A 21,004-nucleotide genomic window follows, 5' to 3' on the forward strand; every position below is an offset into this window, starting at 1 on the left:
GCACTGCTAATGACCAAAATTTACCTGTGAGGGGGCGGGGGGGACAGTTCCTCACTGCAAGAGGCACACATGCGCTGGTGGGTAGGCATTACCTCTGGCTTTGGGAAAATTTCCTTTTGGAAGGCAATAGGGTAAAAAAGAAATGAGCTTTGGAGTCAGGCCCAGACTGAATCGTCCTAGATCCTCTATTAGCTATGACAACTCAGGCAAGTTAACCTGAGCCTCAGTTTCCCCAACTGTAAAGTTGCAACAAATAGCTTTTTCTGGCAGTGATGTATGGGTTCAGTAGGAAATAGCAAGAGGCCCTGGGCAGGATTATGGGATTGGTAGGAAACCCTCCTCTGCTTGAGTTAGGCAGGGTGAAGCTTCAAGTCCACTTCCACCAGTACCGTTGGTCTGCCCAGGAGTTAGCCTCTGAACCTGTTTCCATGTCAATCAAGTTGGGAACTCACCACTTATCTCATGATTGCCCTGCTCATATGAGAGGTATGCTCTCATTATGGTGATGAGACCATAATGGTAAAAATGGTAATTTTTGGTAATGGTAAAAAAATTTTACCAGCAAACCGTCCCTTCTTCAGCTTCCATTCCCCCCATGGTAGTCTAGCGTCCATGCCTGGCTCAGAGCAGTAGTATAAATGGAAAAACCTTCTCCTGTCTGTTCAGGACCCTCTGAGGACTCAACTCCAGTAGCCCATGCTAGGCTGAGGCCTTCCTGGACCACTGCCTCAGCCCTCAGCATAACCTAACACCTCACCACCAGAATCTTGCCTTGCCAGGGTGCACCTTTGGAGCAGCTTCCCCGGGCCGTTCCCCTGGGCTGGTGTCCGTTGCCTGTCCTGGGTAAGTCTGCACCCACGAAAGGCAGGAGTCATGGCTTTCTCACAGGAAGGGTGACAGAGTATGTGTGCTCAGCCAATGTTAAGATCCACTTTCACCTTTGGGTGGTAGCCCTCTGGGAAGACAAATCTGGGGGCAGGAACGGGGTCAAGGACACGGGGAGTAGGGGAATTTCTTGAAAGAGGATGGTGTAAAAGAATCAAGTGACCCGGATTCAAACCCAGCTCTTATCACTTCCAATAAAGGATCTGGGTAAGCCACTGTACTTCTGAGTCGGAACCATCCTGGGAGATGAGGATAACAGTATCTACTTAGCACAGCACTTGGCCCATGCTGAGTGCTTTTTCATGGCCCAGGTACTGTTCGAAATGTTGAAATGCATTAGTTAATTTAATCCCACTACAACTCTAGGAGAAAGGTATTACTATCCCCTCATTTTGAAGGCATTCCAAATGAGGAAAATGAGGCTCAGAAAAACTAAGTCAGTCCCCCAAATTCACAGAGCTAGTGAGATATTCCTAAAGGCAGCATGGGACAACAATCTCTAAGGCCGTAAGGACTGTCTGCAAGTTTCTGCATCGGGACTGGCTCCAGTCTTGCTCCCTCGATTATAGCAAATGACACAGGCCAACTGGTGTTGTGAATAGAGTTAACATAATATATTTATTTTAAGTGCCATTCATGCATATCAGTTCTGGCAGCAACAATCCTAATGACACTTGGGGTATTTCTTTACAGCACTAAACAGTTACAAAGAATGGGTGCCGTTCATCATAGAGGCAAAATATGAAATCGTGCAATAGCAAAACTGTAGAAACATTAAAACACTGACTGTCCAACAGCAGTACAGAGAGCAGATTGTGTTTGCACAAAAAGCCAATGCATTTTCATCACATATATACAATATAGATATGTACACATCACCCTCTGAATGAACAATATCAAAATACTCTATTCCATTTGAAATAATCCCCGGATTGATTCCCTCCCACTTCAAAGGACATCTGAGAGACATGTATTTACAAGAACACACATGAATACATTTACATTTCAAAAACTGCCACAAATGCCAGTCGGATTATTCTCCTGGACAGAGTACCCCCCCCATTTGATTATAAGCATTTATTTTACTTTTCCCCAAAAGTCTTCAGTCAATTTAAGCCCAAGACAGAACTTGCTCTGTATTAACAACTACCAACTGAAACAGCCACTAGAGGGGATGCTCTGCACCTCACCAGGTGGCTCTGGCTGGCTGGAGGCTGCTGCGAAGGCCTGTCCTGGGCTCCTGGGCCACCTGAATCACAAGAGGGCAATGGGACTGAGTGGAGGCTCTGCCTCCAGGGCCATTTGTGTTAAGTTTAAATTTTCATAAAAATATTGATCACTGCAAATCAGTAAATGATTGCCAAATGGGAAATTAGCTTCACAGAATTTGTAAAATCTTCATCAGTGGTTTCTACTCAAATCATTCAATGTAAGACTGCATTCTAATACCCAAATTGTTTAAAGTGCACATTGCTACCCAAGCAATTTAAAGTTTCAAAACAGCTATTTTGGTATCTAGAAAACAGTGACTTGAGCAGACTACTGAACCCCCCCACCCCATTTTTTCAAGTTTTTTTCTCTGCAGGCTGCTATCTCATCTGGCCTCTAATCCGTGTAAGAGGGGCCCTGTTGGTGGTCTTGCCAGAATCCTCCGATTTTCACTGATCCAAGGGGCTGGAACTGAGCTTCCATTTTCATGCCAAGCAGGGTCCAAACAACAGGAACATAAAGCCCTTCCTTTCTCCCCAACCTCACCAGCCTTTACTATGGCTGGCTTCCCAGTGATTCATTAAAGGCAACACTCCATCAAAAAAAAAAAAAAAAAAAAAAAAAAAAAAAAAAAAAAAACCCCACACACGTTGACAAACACTCTCACATACACACATACAGAAACAAAGATGTCTGTTTAGTTCAAGTAGAGAACATTCAACCACATTATCACTAAGGCTAATTAAAGTGATTTAAGCATGGCTGATAAAGAGACTAGAGATGCTAAAAAGCAACCAGTGAGCAGTTATTACTCCTTGATTTGATGGAACGTATCATTCCCCCATTATAAATGAAAGAAATTCTGCCTTTTTTTATGGTCTAAAGAACCAATTCAAAACCTATTCATTTTTTAAAAAATCTCATTTGTTACTTTTATAAAACTGATTATAAAACTAAGACAATCAATCCATGCAAAGTAACTATGATACAATATGAAACAAAACAAAAAACTAATAAAAACCCCAATGAGGCACACTGCATTTCAAAGAAAGTAACCCAATGTCATGCATACACAGACACACGGGACAAGAGAAACAGCAGACCACTTAAGGGTTTCTGCACTGAAGACTGAGGCAAATAAAATCTGTGTGTGGCTCTATCCTCCTTTCAGTGCTTCCTAAACAGAAAGTGAGGAAACTTGCATTATACACAGTGCCCTGCTGTTCTATTGCCCAAATGAACTCTGATTTGAATTCCAGAAAAATCCTATTTAGCTAATATGTCTCAATCAGCAGGAATGCTAAGATAGAGAAATATACTCACATGGTAAATCGAGCGATGATAAAGAGAATGACACAATCTCTCTGATTGTCTTGTCTGTAAACTCTAAAACAATTCTGTGCTTTCAGACACCACACTTCTCCTTAATGAACCCAATAGAATCTGAGCATTCACAGAAGGTAGCAATAAATATTAAAATAACACTTTTGAATAATAAATACATGGGTGACTATGGAGGCAATGATTTTGTTAAAGAGCCACCAATGCTCAGCTGCTAACTGATCAAATACATTTTAGAACTGTTCTAATGCAGATTTAAGAAAACAGACATTGACAAGGTACAACATAAACTCTGTAATCCCCCAACCATCAAAACAAATTTGGTCAGTTCTTTATGCTGCTCAGGAACAACATGCCCCTCTGGACTGTTTGGAGAGTATCAAACTCTGGGTTCTTTGACTTGCTGAGTTGAACTCAATACCCACATCTCTGAAAAAAAGATTAAATAAGGGGAATTGGGTTTTGAAAAAATCTATTTCCTTTCAGTTGCCTACATCAGTTAAAAGCATCCTGCAGAAAATAGCCTAATGAGGAATAAAAACTCACAGTAACTTTCTTCAAGACGTAATAATCCAATTAGAAAAATTGAAGCCTTTCAGTAATTTTTGTACATATATTTACACATATGTATCTATAAACTGCTTGCAGCAAAATAGGCTCTGTCTGAAAAATCAGTCTGGCACTTGTGGTCAACATCAAACTGACACAAATATGCAAAAGCTGTTCAAATCACACAACAGTTAGGAGCTACATAGGGCAGCTGGCAGGGAGACAAACATGTAGTACTTGTTTGGATCAGATAAAAGCAGTAAGTTATCCAGCCAAAATCTTTTTGATTGTCTTCAAAAGAAATTTTGATAACATCGGTAAAGTGATTAACAACTTTGTTTTCTCAACTGGATTCTCTTAAACCTTTCCCTTCACTGCACAGAAAGGTGACGCTGGGGTCTGGTGCCTTGCAGAAACAAGCTCTACACAATTGAATCCCAATCAAAGTCATCCTGGATGTCATCTGGAGGCAGAGAACGTCGCATCTGGAAGGCTTGGGAAGGCATCATGTGCTGCTGGTTCATGGCTCCGTGATGGCCTGCAAGGAAGGAGGGAACGTCAGTAGTGACTTGGGTAGAGATAAAAGGAATTAATGAATATCAGCTGAGCGCTTCCTTTGTGCCAGGCACTTGGTGCACATTAACTCCCTAGTCCACTCAGAAGCTCTCACTGAGGTGGCTCTTATGATCATTTTATAGATAGCAGGGCTTGGATTTAAAAGAATGGAACAAGTTACCCAAGGTCATACAACTAGGAAGGCGAATAGATTTGAACTTTGTTCACTTGACCTCCAAATACATATGCCTGTTTGGTTACTCCAAGAGGTAGCAAGGAGGGCATAAAAAGAACACTAGAGTGTCCAAATGCTGATACAACCCTCTCTCTTAGTCTGTCCTGCATCAATATATGTTCCAGTAACATGAACCGGCTCCCATGAGAATGGTAAAAGGGGAATGATGTCAGCATACCAGTGTGATGTCACACTGGGTCATCCTGAATTCTCAGCAAGTTAACTTTTGTGCCATCAAGTAACAGTGGGTGAACATAGAGGATATCGACACAGCTGAATGCAGGAAGCCATGGTGGACCAGAGTGAAGAAATAGGATGCCCACCCTCTCCACACTCAGTCTTCTTAGATTAGTGTGGCTGTGTGCAGCTTGTCCTCTCCCAATTTTGGTGCATTCTGCCCTTGTCTCCACAGCTTTGTCAAGCCCGATTCCAAGCCAGACTTTTTCTCTTAAGTGATAATTTCTATTTACTTGCAGAATTCATTATTTTATTAGGAATTAAACATATGTTGTTAATGTTGTGGATTAACATGCAACCTGGATTGTTGCAGTTTTTGTTTGATTTTGCTTGATCTGATTACAAAGTTTCAAGTAGTCTGCTGCTAATCTTATTTTACTTATAAGCCCTGTATATTTTAATGCACCATTTTATAAAATGTTAAGGCCTTTCAATATATCACAGTGTAGCAGAAATGCCTGTATTTATTTTTTGACTTATTAATTTCTTACTATGTGCCAGGCACTAATTTAAGTGATTTATGTATAATCCTCGTTTAATTCTCTTAACAACCAACCCTAGGAGTTACATAGTGTTATGAGCTCCCTTTTAACAGACCAGGAGGTTGAGCTAGGAGGATTAGGCAGCTACCAAGCAGCAAAGCATCAGAACACAAACTCTGGGAATCCAGTTCCAGAGTCTTAACTACAGTATCTTGCCACCTACAGGTTCCTGGTGAGCGCTGAGGAGAGATAACACTTATTCCTGCACATTCATCAAAGCACAGGTCAATTGGCCCCAACTCCTCCTTCACTACTGCCTGGCACACACTTGTTGGGGGTTTTATTTTTTTAGGTGAGGGGGTTTTAAATTCACACCTGCACATGACCTTTCTGTTCCTCAAGCAGCCTAAGTGGAGAAAACAATAAACTCTAAATCCAGTTATCAAGACTCGAGTCTTGGTTTGTTCCTTTAGCAAAACTGGTGGCTCTGGGTAAGTTATCTCCACTCCTGAGCCTGAATTTCCTCATCTAGATCCTCCTTAAGCTCCCTTCCACCTCCACCCGCATGCCTGCCTTTGCTGCCCTGATAAATGTAACTTATCCAGCATTCAGGAACCCAGGGGAACATTTATGAACTAGTGACTCTTGCAACTTACCTCCTCTGTAAGAGACATCCTTAGAAACTAGAGCTGGGGGGGCCGGGGGGGGGGGGGATATGAGGAGAATGAATGGAGCAGAATATACAGGAGCTAATCAAACAAGTTCTTGAAGCCTGTTCAAGTCCTGTCGAAGTCAAAAAGCCTCAAAGATGCCTAAGACCCCAGGACAAGCCCTATGCCCCTGGACCTCTTTAGAAAGGCAAGACAATAATTAAAATCATAACATCAAAGAGACTTCAGGTCATATGGTCCAAATACCAAATGTCACTTAATTCCCCTCACCCAGCACTAAAACCAAGTAACTGTACACTGTCAACCCCATCCTCCCTTACCAGGGAGTTCACTCCCTCCTGAACAGCCTCACACTGGGACAGCTAAGGTCTTTTTTCATACTACACTCTGAGTACCAACTGCAACACAACACACCCCAAATTACCTGCAATTGTTGTTCCTGGAGTGCTGAGTGCCTGTGGGATGTGAGGGTAGCCAGGGGGCGGCATCACTGAAGGAGGGAGATTTTGCCTGGAGTCTATGTACAAATTTCCTAATCAGATTGAAAGGCAGAATGAAGGAAAATAGACTTACATAAATAAAACAAGTCAAGCATTAAGACCTTAATAAAATTATTACCTAAAACTAAACTAAGCAGGTAAGGCAAGGAAGAAGAAAGAAAAATTACTTCTTTCAGATGCTAATACCAAAGGTGGTGCCAGGCTGAGTGTTAGTACACTAATGCTAATTATGGCATTGCCTCTTTGTGTCTGAAAGCCTGCAGGCAAGTCATCTCTACTGCTGCTGTTACACTTCATAATAGTTCAAAAGCATTTTCATATCTACGTTATCATCTGAATCTGAGCCTTCCATTCAGTCCAAAATGAGGGCAAGACAGGGCATATCCCCATTTTATGGATGAGGCAACTGAGGCACAGAAAGAAAGACTAAGCTGACATGCCCAAAGGCACATCAGTTTGACAGGGCTAGCGTGAGCATCCAGTTCTCCTGGATCATGGGCTCTAAGAACCACTGTCCCTCTCTTCCTTACTTTTTCACTTTCAAAGAAGACCTATATGTGTGCCCTAGCTGATTAACAAAATGAATGAGTAGAGGCACAGAGTGACAGGAAAGGCTTGCACAAGTTTAAAAGAGCTACATCAAGTAAAGCTGATGAAAAATCTATTATTTAGAAGTGTGAAGATGGGAAACAGAGATCTCATTTGAATGGCATTTCTGAAGGCTCAATATATTTTCGTCGACAGGAGCCATTAAGTGTAACAGCTCTAAAATGTCAATTATGCTGCATCCTAATGCAAAGTAGAAAGGGAAGGGAGCAAACATCATATGCTCCCTCCAGCCCCCCATTACTCCTGGGGAAGAAGAACCATAACACTGGCTCACATTGTATGGGACATCTGGAATTCTGGAAAGGCTATTTCTCCCTTAGGTATTCTACTGTGTCTAGAATTACATATTACAACTGCATTCTAGCAATGCTGTAATCAAACTAGAAAACAGCAACCATTTCCCAGAGGCAAGTAAAAAGATACTCAAGGTAGGAACACTCTATTTGGCTGCTCACAAGTTCTTACCTGTCAGTGGAATGTCAGACTGTCCAGGCTTAAAATAGCCTCTGAGACAGCCTGATTCAGGCCTCCTACTATTCATGCAGATGAGGACATTAAGACCTACAGAGAAAATGCGACAGAACCAGGAACAGAACCCTGCACTTCTGAATTCTAGCCATTGCCTCCCAAGATGACATGCCTTTTTATAGTAAAGTTTACAGTCAAAACTAAGCTCTTTGATCAATTTACATAAGATTTAGGAAGAAAAGAGAGAAGAGTTATACTAAATTGTAGCTCTAGTATTTTCTTAGAGGAAAAATAAAAAATAAAAAAATTTTAAAAATCTTAAAAACAAAAACAAAAACAAAAGTAACCTATGATATCTCAGTCTAGAAAGAATCCAGAAGAGGTGCTTGGCCACATGCACACGGGACAGCAGATGGTTAGTGCTTTTTCCATGACCACAAATGCCAAGTTCCAAAACCAAAAGGTACACTGGACCTTACTTAAAAATTTAGGTCACAAACTTGAAGAAAAGCATTACAATTCCAGAAAGGGGGAGCCACTGGCTAACATATACCATGGCCCTTGAAATAATCTTCTCTTAAGACTGACCCACACATCCTTCTATCGGTCTTCCTAGAACTTCCTGATCTGCTGGAGGCAATAATCTGTAAGCAACATAGGTACCCCACCCCCCACATTAGCATTTTAAGGCTGGCTGAGATGATCTGAGATGATCTGCAGAGAACATGGCAGCACTTAGAAGAACTAACTTCGTTATTTTGGTTGAACAGGGAAAGAAAAGAGGAAAGGAAAACCAACCAAGGGACAAAAGACAGAAGGGACGGTACACCTCTGGGATTTAATACAAGTTGGAAAAGTCAAAGTATCCTGAAAGGGAAAACTATAGGTTTGAAACCTATCAGATGATCAAAGAAGATAAGCCGTCTATGTACAAGAAGAGATAAAAAGATGAAATGGAAGAAAGCAAATCAGTGAAAATATATGGCAAGTTATACAGAACTTGATACTTAAAAACAGATATAGGGAGGATTCTGAGAAGACAGTAGAGTAGGCAGCACCAGGAACCTCTCTTCCAACCTAGACAAAGCTACACTGGTAGACTTTGTCCAGTACAACAGAAAACCCTAGAGCCTTTGGAACTTTGGAACCCTGGAAGTCTGCTGAGAGTTTACAATTTGTAGAGGATGGCTTAGAGGATAAATTGCAGTTACTTTTGGTCAATTTCAACTCTTAGCCCAACAGCCATCACCTAGCCATCCATCTCTACCGCATGGTAGGCAGCTGTGTACATGTTCCTGGAACAACTCATACAGCTTACAGGAGGAGCCAATGTGGGCTAAAAGGCCATTGTGCTTCAACTACTGGGGACCTGTGCTCTGATCACAGAGATGCAGACACAAAGGAGGGTGGCCACTGTTGCACCTTCCACCAATGCTGCAAGCTTGTCCCCTCCAACTGAACTGATTTCCAGAGGCTTTAAAGGGGAGCTACTGCCTCCTCTCCCCCTTCTTTTATTTTTCCTTTTTACCCTTCCAGGAGACAGAGAGTAAAAGCTAGGACACTGAAAAACAACTGCATATACTGAGAAAATTAAAAAGTGACCACCTATGCCAAGAAAAAAAGCAGACTCAGAGAAGACCTGAGAAGACCTTAGAGCAAACCTTAGCACAAGGATACCTTGCAGCCATCAAGAAAACAAAAACTGGAGACAAAATAATTAAAAAACAGCAAACCCCGGGGAAGGGATAGAATTTGGTTTCTATAGGTACCACTTTATTAGATTCAAGTGTCTAGTTTTCTTTTTTTTTTTAATATTTTTTTTATTTATTTGTGAGAGACACAGAGAGACAGACACAGGCGGAGGGAGAAGCAGGCTCCATGCAGGGAGCCTGAGGTGGGACTCGATCCCGGGCCCCAGGATCATGCCCTGGGCCAAAGGCGGCGCTAAACTGCTGAACCACTGCGGCTGCCCAAGGATCTAGTTTTCAACAACAAAATCACAAAGCATACAAGTAAACAGAAAAGTATGCCCTATTCAAAGCAAAAACAAATCAACAGAAAAAGATCTTGAAAAAGATCTGATGGCAGATCCACTACACAAAGACTTTAAAACAAGTGTCTTTAAGATGCTCAAAGACTAAAGGAGATGTAGAAAAAGTCATCATTACAATGTATGAATAAACTGAAAATATCAATAAATAGAAAACCTAAAAAGAAATAACAAAGAAATTCTAGAACTGAAAAATACAATAATTGAAATGGGAAAGAAAAAAAAAAACAGGATTCAAAGGAAAATATGAACAGGCAGAAGATAGAATCAGTGAACTTGAAGATACGACAATGAAAATTATTAAGACTAAGTAATAGAAAAAAATTAAACAAGAGACTAAGGGACCTGTGGGTCACTATCAAACAGATCAACTATGCACTGTGGGAGTCCCAGAAGGAGGGATGGGACACAAAGAATATCTGAAAAACTAATGGCTGAAAACTTCCCAGATTTGATGGAAGAAGAATGGCAATATCCAAGAAGCTCAATAAACTCTAAATAAGATGAAGCCAAGGGACCCACACCAAGGAACACAGTGTAATTAAATTTTCAAAAGCCAAAGATAAAGAGCCAATCTTGAAAGGAACAAGAGAGAAGTGACTTGTCACACACAAGGGAACCACAGTAAGAATACCAACAGATTTCTCATGAAAAACAAGGAGTTGGAAGGCAGTGGAACAATCTAGTCAAAGTGCTGAAAGAAATTGTCAACCAAGAACTGCTATACCCAACAAAATTTTCCTTTTCAAAAGTGAGAGAGAAATTAAGACAGTTGCAGATAAAAGCTAAAGGAGTATGTTACCATTAGATCTACCCTCCCAAGAAATGCTCAAGGGAGTCCAATAGAGTGAAATAAAATAGTAATTCAAAGCTGTATGGAGAAATAAAGAACTCAATAAAGGTAAACACACAAGCAATCCAAAGAGTTAGTATTACTGTAGCAACAATTTAGAACTCCACATTTTCTTTTGTACATGACTGAAGAGACTAATATATTTTCTAAAAGTGGTTAGTCTGGGCAGCCCGGGTGGCTCAGTGGTTTAGTGCCGCCTTCAGCCCAGGACGTGATCCTGGAGACCCGGGATCGAGTCCCACATCGGGCTCCCTGCATGGAGCCTGCTCTTCCCTCTGCCTGTGTCTCTGCCTGCCACCCCCATCTCTCAAATAAATAAAATCTTAAATAAATAAATAAATAAATAAATAAATAAATAAATAAATAAATAAATAAATGTTAGTCTAGAAAGTAGTATTATTAAAACTTTCATTTGTTAACTCCACATGTTTTTTTATATAATTTAAGAGACTAATGCATTTAAAGGAATTATTAATATAGGTTTTGGGGCACACTATGTAAAAGATGTGACTTTGTAACATCAACAACCAAAAGGGACGGAGATGGAGCTATAAAGGAGCTGAGTTTTTTATGTTATAAAAGTTACACTGATATAAATTCAAATTAGAGTGTTATGACTTTAGGATGGTAAACCCAATCCCCATGGTAACTACAAAGAGCTATATACAATAAACACAAAGGAATACGAAAAAATTCAAACATTTTACTACAAAAAAATCAGCAAAACACAGAGGACTACAGTAGTGCAAAAATTAAGGGACAAGAAAGCCTATATATATATATATATACATATATATACATATATATATATAAACAGCAAAATGACAAGTCACTCCTTATTGGTAACTATTTTAAACATAAATGGGTTAAATTCTCCAATCAAGAGAAATTGGCAGAATGAGTAAGAATAAGAGCCTCATTTTAGGACCAAAGACACAAATAGAATGAAAAGTGAAAGGATGGAAAAGGCAACCAAAAGGAAGTAGAGACTAATATCGGACAAAATAAGACTTTTTTTTTTTTTTTAAGACTTTGTTTATTCATCTGAGAGAGACAGAGTGAGTGAGAGAGAGCACAAGTCAGGGGGAAAGGCAGAGGCAGAAGGAGAAGCAGACTCCCCACCGAGCCTGATATGGGGCTCGATCCCAGGACTTTATGACCTGAGCCGAAGGCAGACACTTAACCAAATGAGCTACCAGGAGCCCCCGAAATAGACTTTAAATCAAAATGGTGACAAAGAAGGACATTATGTATCAATGAAAGGTTCAGTACAGAAAAATTATAAACACTTACACATCTAATAACAGACTGCAGCAAAACAAATGAAACAGAAACTGACAAAACTGAAAGAAGAAATTAACTACTCTACAATGATAACTGGTGATATAAATACCCCACACTCAAATGGAAAGAACAACCAGAGAGAAGAAAATAAGGAAACAGAGGACGTGACACAATGAACCAACTAGATCTAACAAGTACAGAACATTCTACCCAACAATATGCACATTCTTCTCAAGTGCACATGGGACATATCCCATATGTCAGGCTGCAAATTAGGTCTCAGTAGTTTATAAATGATAGATATACTAAGCATCTTCTCTGACAAGAGGATGAATAGCAAAAGTAGTGTCAAGGGGGAAAATTGTAACTACAAGCACATTAAAAAACAAGAAAGATCTCAATCAACAACCTAACTTTACAACTTAAGGACCTACAGAAAGAAGAACAGAATAAACCCAAAGCTAGCAGAAAGAAGGAAATAATAAAGATTAGAACAGAGATAAATGAAACAGTAACTAAAATTAGATATGAAAGTGGGGACACTACAACTGATTATAAAGAGAACAGGATCCAGAAAAGGGGGAAGGAAATAGCATCATTTGCTATTGTATACCAGCATACTGGATAACCTAGATGAAATGAACAAATTCCTAGAAACATAAAAACCACCAAGACTAAATTACAACAAAATAGAAAATCTGAATACACCTAAAACTAGTAACACTGAATCAGTAATCAAAAATATCCCAATAAAGAAAAAAGCCCAGGACCTGACGGCTTTGCTGGTGAATTCTACCAAACATTTAAATAACACCAATCCTTCTCAAACTTCAAACTTTTCCCCAAAACTGAAAGACAGAGAGCACTCCCTAACTCATCCTATAAGGCCAAAATTAGCCTGATACCAAAGTGAGACAAAGACATCTATAAGGAAACCACAGACTAATATCCCTTATGAACACTGATCCAAAAATCCTCAACAAAGTACTAGCAAAATTAATTCAATACCATATTAAAAGGATTAAACATGACGACCAAGTGAGATTTATTCCTGGAATAGAAAAGGATAGTTCAACATATGAAGTGATCAATGTAATACGCTGCATTAACAGAATGAAAGGGAAAAAACCTACATGCTCATCTCAACTGATGTAGAAAAAGTAACTGACAAAAGTCATCACCCTTTCATAATAAACACTTAACAAACTAAGAATAGACTAAAACTAGTTAAACATAATAAAAGCCATCTATGAATATCCCATGGCAAACACCATGTTCAAAGGTGAAAGACTTGAAAGCTCTACTTCTAAGATCATGAACAAAAAGCAAGGATGTCCACTTCTAGTCAACATACTACTAGAAGTTCTAGCCAGGGCAACTAGGCAAGAAAGAAAGAAAAGGCATCCAAATCGGAAAGGAAAATGTTTATCTCTGTTCACAAATATGATCTTATATGTAGAAACCTCCAAAGATCTTACATGTAGAAACTATCCAAAAATAAAGTAAATTGAGCATAGTAGTAGGACAAAGTCAACATGCAAAAATCAGTTCCATTTTTACACAATGAACAACCTGAAAAGGAAATTTTCAGAACAATTCCATCTACAATGGCAATAAAAAATACTTAGGAATTAATCACAGAGGTGAAAGACTTGTACAATTAAAACTACAACAGTAGGGGCACCTGAGTGGCTCAGTGGTTGAGCGTCTCTGCCTTTGGCTCAGGGCATGATCCCAGGTCCTGAGATCAAGTTCCGCATCTGGCTCCCCACAGGGAGCCTGTTTCTCCCTCTGCCTGTGTCTCTGCCTCACTGTGTCTCTCATGAATAAATAAATAAAATCTTAAAAAAAAAAAAAAAACCTACAAAAATATCACTGAAAGAAATTTAAGACGACATAAGTAAACGGAAACACTTTTCATGTTCATGGACTGGAAAACAATATTGTTGAGATGTCAATGCTATCCAAAGCTATCTACAGAGTCAATGTAACCCATATCAAAAACTCCTTTTTTTTTTTTTGACAAAAACATAAAATCCCATCCTAAAACATTATAGGGAATTTCAAGAGACATTGAATAGCCAAAACTATCTTGAACAAAAATAACAAAGCAGGGGGACTCATACTTTTGGATTTTAAAACCTGCTACAAAAATATAGTTGAAAACAGTGTGGTCATGGCACAAAGGCAAATATACTACAAGCACTGGAATCAAACAGAGAACCCAGGGCAGCCCCGGTAGCGCAGCGGTTTAGTGCCGCCTGCAGCCCGGGGTGTGATCCTCGAGACCCAGGATCGAGTCCCACGTCGGGCTCCCTGCGTGGAGCCTGCTTCTCCCTCTGCCTGTGTCTCTGCCTCTCTATGAATAAATAAATAAAATCTTTAAAAAAAAACAAAAACAAAAAACAGAGAACCCAGGAATGAACTCATGATCTCTTGCATATATGGTCAGATGATTTTTTAAAAGGGTGTCAAGACCATTCTATGGGGGAAAGGACCATCTTTTCAGCAAATGATGCTGGGAAAACTGGATATCCATATGCAAAAGCATGAAATTGGATCTGAATCTAACGTCATATGCAAAAAATAACTCAAGATGGGTCAAATCAAAGACTTACATTTAAGACCTAAACCATAAAATTCTTAGACAAAAACATAGGGCAAGAGCTTCATGACACTGGATTTGGTGATGATTTCTTACATAGGATACCAAACTCATAGACAACAAAAGAAAAAAAAGATGAGTTGGGCTTCCTGAAAAATTTTAAAATTGTGCATTGAAAGACACTATCAACACAGTAAAAAAGAAAACAAAATAATGAAAGAAAATATTCATGGGACACCTGGGTGGCTCAGTGGTTGAGCATCTGCCTTCGGCTCAGGGCATGATCCTGGAGTTCTGGAATCGAGTCCCACATTGGGCTTCCTGCATGGAGCCTGCTTCTCCTCCCTCTGTTTCTGCCTCTCTCTCTATATATATATATCTCTTGCAAATAAATAAATAAAATCTTTTTGTTTAAAAAAAAGAATAATCACAAATCATGCATTTGATAAAGGGCTAATATCCAAAAGAATAGAGAATTCCTAAAACTCAGCAATAAACCAAACCGGATTTTAAAATGGGCAAAGGACCTGAAAAGATACTTCTCCAAAGAAGATACAAAAATGGCCAATAAGCAGATAAAAAGATATTCAATAATCATCAAGGAATGCAAACCAAAACTACAATGAGATACCACCTCACACACAGTAAAATAGCTACTATTTTTTAAAAAAGAGATTAAAAAAATAACAAATGTTGGCAAGAATGTAGAAAAACTGGAACCCTTGTGCACTGTTAGGAGGGTGTAAAATGGTATAGCCCCCATAAAAAACAGTATGGTGGTTCCTCAAAGAATGAAATAATTACCATATGATCCAGCAATTCCATTTCTGAGTATATACCCAAAAGAACTGAAAGCAGAGCCTTGAAATAATATTGGTACACTCTTGTTCACAGCAATATTATTCACAGTAGCTAAAATATGAAAGCATCTCAAGTGTTTGACAAGTGAGTAGATAAGCAAATGTGGTATATACATACAATGAACTAGTAATCCAGCCATAAAAAAGGAAGGAAATCCTAATATATGCCACAACATGGATGAAGAAATGCTAAGTGAAATAAGTCAGTCACAAAAAGATAAATACTATAGGATTTCATTTACCTTAGATACTTAGAAATAGTAAAAAATCAGAAACAGAAAGAATGGTGGCTGCCAGGGGCTTGGTGGAGGGTCAGAGGGACAGGGGTTAAAATGGGGGCCTGTATTGTTTAATGAGTACAGAACATGCACTTTACAAGATGAAAATTTATGGAGATGGATTGTGATGACAACTGCACACTATGAGTATATTTAATGCCACTGAACTATACACTTAAGGATGATTGGGATGGTGATTTTATGTTATATTTTACAATAAAAAATTTTTTTCAAAGAGTATTTATACATCCAAAAGATACCAAATAGGAAGTGACAAAAAGAGAGGGGAGAGGGAGGGAGAAAGAGAAGGAGAAAAGAGATAAATGAGCCATCAAAAAATACAGTTTAGTTGTCAGGCACATTGGAGGGCACTCAACAAGTTCAGCTAATACTAAGTACCTTGTATATGCCAAGCACTGAATGAGGCTCATGGGTGGATGTAATTTACGAAATGAATGAGCCACCAAAATCAGTCACTGAGTTTCAAGTTAGGTAAACTATTCAAATGGAAGAGGCAAAGATGATGGAAGATTTATATCAAAAGACACAGAGAGCTGTCTAGGTACCTTCATCAGTTCAATGCCCGACTCTTGATTTCGGCTCAGGGCATGATCTCAGGGTTGTGGGATCGAGGCCCAGATTGGGCTCCATGCTCAGCAGAGAGTCTGCTTCAGATTCTCCCTCTTCTTCTGCTCCCACCCCCCGCCCCCACATGCACTCTCGCTTTCTCTAGAATAAATAAATCTTAAAAAAAAAAAAAAAAGACACAGAAATAAAGATTTCACATGAAAAGAAAGCTATAGCATGGCTGGGGATCTTGAGAATATGTAAAGACCAAATTTGTGAAATAAGCTAGGATAAAGGTTGAAGGAAACCACAGGATAGAAAAGAGACTTAAAAATGCATCAAATGTAAAACCAAAATAATGAACAGAAAAGAAGTCAAATTAGAGATAAAAGGTTGCAAGAAAATAAACAAAGAAAGCACTTAAATATTAAACATCTACAGAATGAAAAGGTGCTGCAATTAGAGTAAAATAGATGGCTACAAGGGTAAAGAGAAAAAGAAGAAAGTTAGGTGAAAAACACAAAGCATGAATTTGAAGTACAGAGTAAAACACCGAGACAATTTACCATTACTGTACTCTTTACTTGAAGCTTTGAATTTTAATCTTAACATTCTTAGAAGATATATAAAATAAGACATGCTGATTTTCACTGCAAGTCTCCACAAGTTTAAACAGATAGAGCTTCATGACTATGTTCTTATAAAATTGTATATATCTTTAAAACACTTAATTCTTGTTTGAACTTAAAAGGTTAAAGATCACAGTCAACTGTAAACAATAATCATATAGATCATGACAAAAGTCTCCTTTATCTCAAATTTTTAAGCATATCTTTAATAATATATAAATTATTTTATTTCATTGCATTTCTTAGAAATGAAAATATGTAAACGGATCACTATCACACTAAAAACATACCAAGCTGTCTCACTAAATTTCACACAAATGAGAAAGACAATCAGGAAGATAATTAAACCAATACCTGTTCCAATGTGTTGGGAAGGTTTTGTTGGATGCATGGCACCGTGACAGACATTTTGCTGAACATTACTTTGTGAGTGGATAAGGCCAGTTTGTGTAAAGAATTGATTAAGAGAAGAACAGAGATCAGCAAATTGAACCTGATCCAAAGACCAGTTCTTGAGATCTGCCTGTCTCATACTCTCCATCAAACCTATGAGAAAAGTATTAGAAACAGCACAGTTTGTTCTGCAAGCATTGCAAGGAATATAACAAGACAATTTTTTTTTCCAGCCCTCAAAATTTCCACTGGTAATGATTAACTGTGCAATGAAGAATGACATTTAAAAATTATTCAAAGCTTAATTACTTCTAAATGTGGCCAAACTTCTTTCCGAACTCTTACCTCTGATCCTCTGCTACATCTACTAACTTAATCATGAATTTTGCAGTGTTGTTTTTTAAGCATACTATCAACTGCAAAAGAAACACTATATAAGGAGATACTTTACTACAAAGAACCATCCCTATGAGAGTAAACAGATCATGTATTTTTGGTTCTATATCAGAAAGAACCCATACTTACCTTGGAACTGTGAAAGGTCTACATCTGACCAATTAACACTGCTGGCAATTCGACAACTTTCTTTTAGCATGTCAAGTGTTGCATACCAGTCATTTGAAACACCTATAAAAATAATATTGACAATACTACATAAATCTTGGGTAGTGAAAGTCTGAAGTATATGGTAGGGGGAAGACAATGAGCTGGGCTTATTCCATCCAGTTTTATGAGTGATTCACATCCATCATATCATGTGTTGATGTCATATGTTGGGGCAATCGTCTCTGTGAAACAGGCAGAGGAGTCTTATTTCTCTTTATTTTATAAATAAAAAGAAACTGAACCAAGAGAGGTGGCATAACTTAGCAAGGTTACTATGATCAATCTAAACCTTGAACCTGGTGCTTCCAAGCCCCAGTCTGACAGCTTACAAACTGCCCTATCACCTTATAATGTCAAACTTGATTACTGCTCTTTACATTTGTACAGTACAAATGAATGACAGGCAGGGCAAGTCGGACAAATCAATATACCCTCCCTCCTTACTATATGAAGTCCATTTTCCTGTCTTGTTATGACATTAAGAAATATGTTCTTTGTAACTCAGAGGCAAGTTCACATTTAGAAGTAACACACAGTATCTTAAAGCACTGACTTAAGAGAGGCAAATTAGATTGTATAGCAAGAGGACAAATTTCTTATAAGGCAACCCTGACAGAGAGAAATGCCTTAGCACAGTCTTCCTGGCAAAGTAGCAAAGAAAGGACTGAGACATCTGTAAGAAATGTTGATGAATCCAAACCAAGGCTAGTCAGGAATAGTATCCTCTGATTGTAGTATCATCAGGAGGGTTAAGACTCCACAGTCTATATGTCAGCAAAGTGGTCACCACTCAGGGGCATGGGGCTAGAGCTGCATTCAGTGACAGTGCTGAGTAGATGAAGAAAATCCTCCATTTAGTCACTGCATCAGAAATTATTCTGTTATCAGAATCACCACTGGATGGATAAAGGTAAGAACTAATAAAATGGATTTTTTGCTACATCACAGATAACTCTGTATCAACTACTGGTTATTTGGTTTACAAAATAACCAATTACGGATTTTTTTTTCAAATAAACAATGAACCAGAGACAACATGACTCTGCCCCCAGGCAACTCATAACTAGAACTTTGTTGGGGGAAAAATAAGTAATGCCACATTCAAGTCTATGAGACTTTCATGTCCATGACCTATAATAAATGCTAACTTGGCAACACAAAGCAATCTCTGCAAGACCTACTCAGTAAATGTTTACTGATTTAGTCCTTTTGGAATTACTGGTGTTATAGTCTTTGAAGTCCTGATAGGCCAAGATATAAATTCCAATTCTAATGCTTATTAGCTCTGATCTTAAGGCAAGCTGTTAAACTTCTTTAAGTTACACTTTTCCTATCTATTAAATGTGGTAATTTATAGTTGCTTTGAGAGGACAATAGGAGATAATGTATCTGAATTGCCTATCACACAATGGGAACTCAAACAACTGTTAGTTTCTTCCATTCCTTCCCTATTAAAGACAATTCCTAACTCCTCCAGGTGAAAGGCTATTTTCCTTCTCTGGCAAGCTACCTCTGGTATAGCAACATGCCACTAAGAACACACGATGGATTGTTTTCAGTGGTAATAGTATTTTTTTCTCCCCTGGCAATCAGTAGACTTAATAGAAGCCATGACCAGAGCATTACAGACTTCTACTGACACCAAATCTCTACAATCATTAGTCAATCCTTAAAATCATATTAAGAACAAACTTAACTTTTTGAAGAGTGTACTGACATTAAAAAGGGAGGCAGTAGTATAATTGAAATAAATCAGAAAAAACCAAGTATCATATGATCTCATTTACATGTAGAATCTGAAAACAAAACAAAAGAAACAGCTCCATTTTTAAATACATAGAACATGTGGATGGGGGGGGGGGGGCGGGTGGGATGAGCAAAATGGGTGAAAAGGAGTGGAAGGTACAGGATTCCAGTGACGGAATGAGTAAGTCATAGATGTGGAAGGTACAGCATAAGAGATAAAGTCAGTGGTATTTTAATAGTATTGTATGGTGACAGGTAGTAGCTACACTTGTGAACACAGCATACTATACAGAGTTGCCGAATCACTATGCTGTACATCTGAAACTAACCTAACATTGTGCATTAACTATACTTCAGTAAAAAAAAAAAAAAAAAATTTAAGTCAACAATAGTGACTAGCACTAAGAAAAGAGGGCACTACTTATACTTTTCTCTATGCATAGACCTATAATAATTTCAAGACGTTTTTGGGGACTCATCATTATCAAGAATTATACCCAATTTTCAACTTCATTCTAGAACCTTCTTAGAATTATTATTTTTCTCCCTTAGAATTATTAACTGGGAAAACAAAATAAATTATGAAAAGGAATTTACTAAATCTGAAGTACCCTGATACGCATTTTTTGAACCTTATATGATTTTCCTCAAAATATTACTTTTCCACTTTGTAAAAAAAAAAGGGGGGGGGGCAACAGTTTCAGAAAAACTTAAGCTTTATAGCAAAGTCAGAATATAAGAGACAGTGTGCCCTATCTAAAGATCATTTCCCTGACAGTAGTTTAATTGCCTGAAATAATGATCGATTTTTAATTGTTAAGAAGCAGCACTATCTAGCATATATAAATTGTCCCTCCAAGATAAAAATCTCATCAGTGATTTGGTTTTTAAATGGATAGCCAGGCAAGCTATGGGAAGGATCTGTACTCTGTACAACTCCAAAGGGCCCCATTCAACCTTGTAGTCTATGTCGGGGGCATCCCTGGGAGTTCTGCAGTGCAGATGCGTGGGCTGTGAGCAATGTGAATTCAGCATCTCACGAGAAACCATCAAGACCTATCTTAGGAGCAATAGAGTTTTTAAAAACCAGGATATGAAGAATATTTTCTTCCTTTGCAATCTATCTCTCTAAAATGAGATACTTGGCAGCAATAAGCAAAGAAAGGAAGAGTGGGAACATTCTCTGAATACTTAAAGGCAAGGTACCAGCAGAGGCATTTCCTATTTGTATTCTCAATGCAATCCTCATAACAACACTGTATACCATGGTATTTTAGTTCCATTTTTATAGATGAGGAAATAATGAGACTAAAAGAAGTAATGCACGAAAGGTCGTAAGAGTCATAATGAGAATTTAGATATAAGTTTTTTCTGACATAACCTATATACTTT

At 38.5% G+C, this 21,004-nt stretch overlaps 1 protein-coding gene across 4 annotated transcripts in view; it reads right to left on the reverse strand.

The window, feature by feature from the left end:
* Positions 1–1,484: 1,484 nt before the first annotated feature.
* FOXJ3 (forkhead box J3) overlaps positions 1,485–21,004 on the reverse strand; it is a 141,754-nt gene continuing 122,234 nt past the window's right edge. For all 4 annotated transcript variants that reach the window (XM_041738118.1, XM_041738114.1, XM_041738116.1 and 1 more), the window contains 4 exons: positions 17,786–17,887; positions 17,222–17,413; positions 6,589–6,696; positions 1,485–4,522 (listed from right to left, as the gene is read on the reverse strand). In XM_041738118.1, the coding sequence (XP_041594052.1) occupies positions 4,407–4,522; positions 6,589–6,696; positions 17,222–17,413; positions 17,786–17,887 (518 nt within the window). In that variant the 3' untranslated portion in view covers positions 1,485–4,406. The remainder of the gene's footprint in view (positions 4,523–6,588; positions 6,697–17,221; positions 17,414–17,785; positions 17,888–21,004) is intronic.

This window comes from Vulpes lagopus, chromosome 23 (assembly GCF_018345385.1).
Source record: "Vulpes lagopus strain Blue_001 chromosome 23, ASM1834538v1, whole genome shotgun sequence".
NCBI lineage: Eukaryota > Metazoa > Chordata > Mammalia > Carnivora > Canidae > Vulpes > Vulpes lagopus.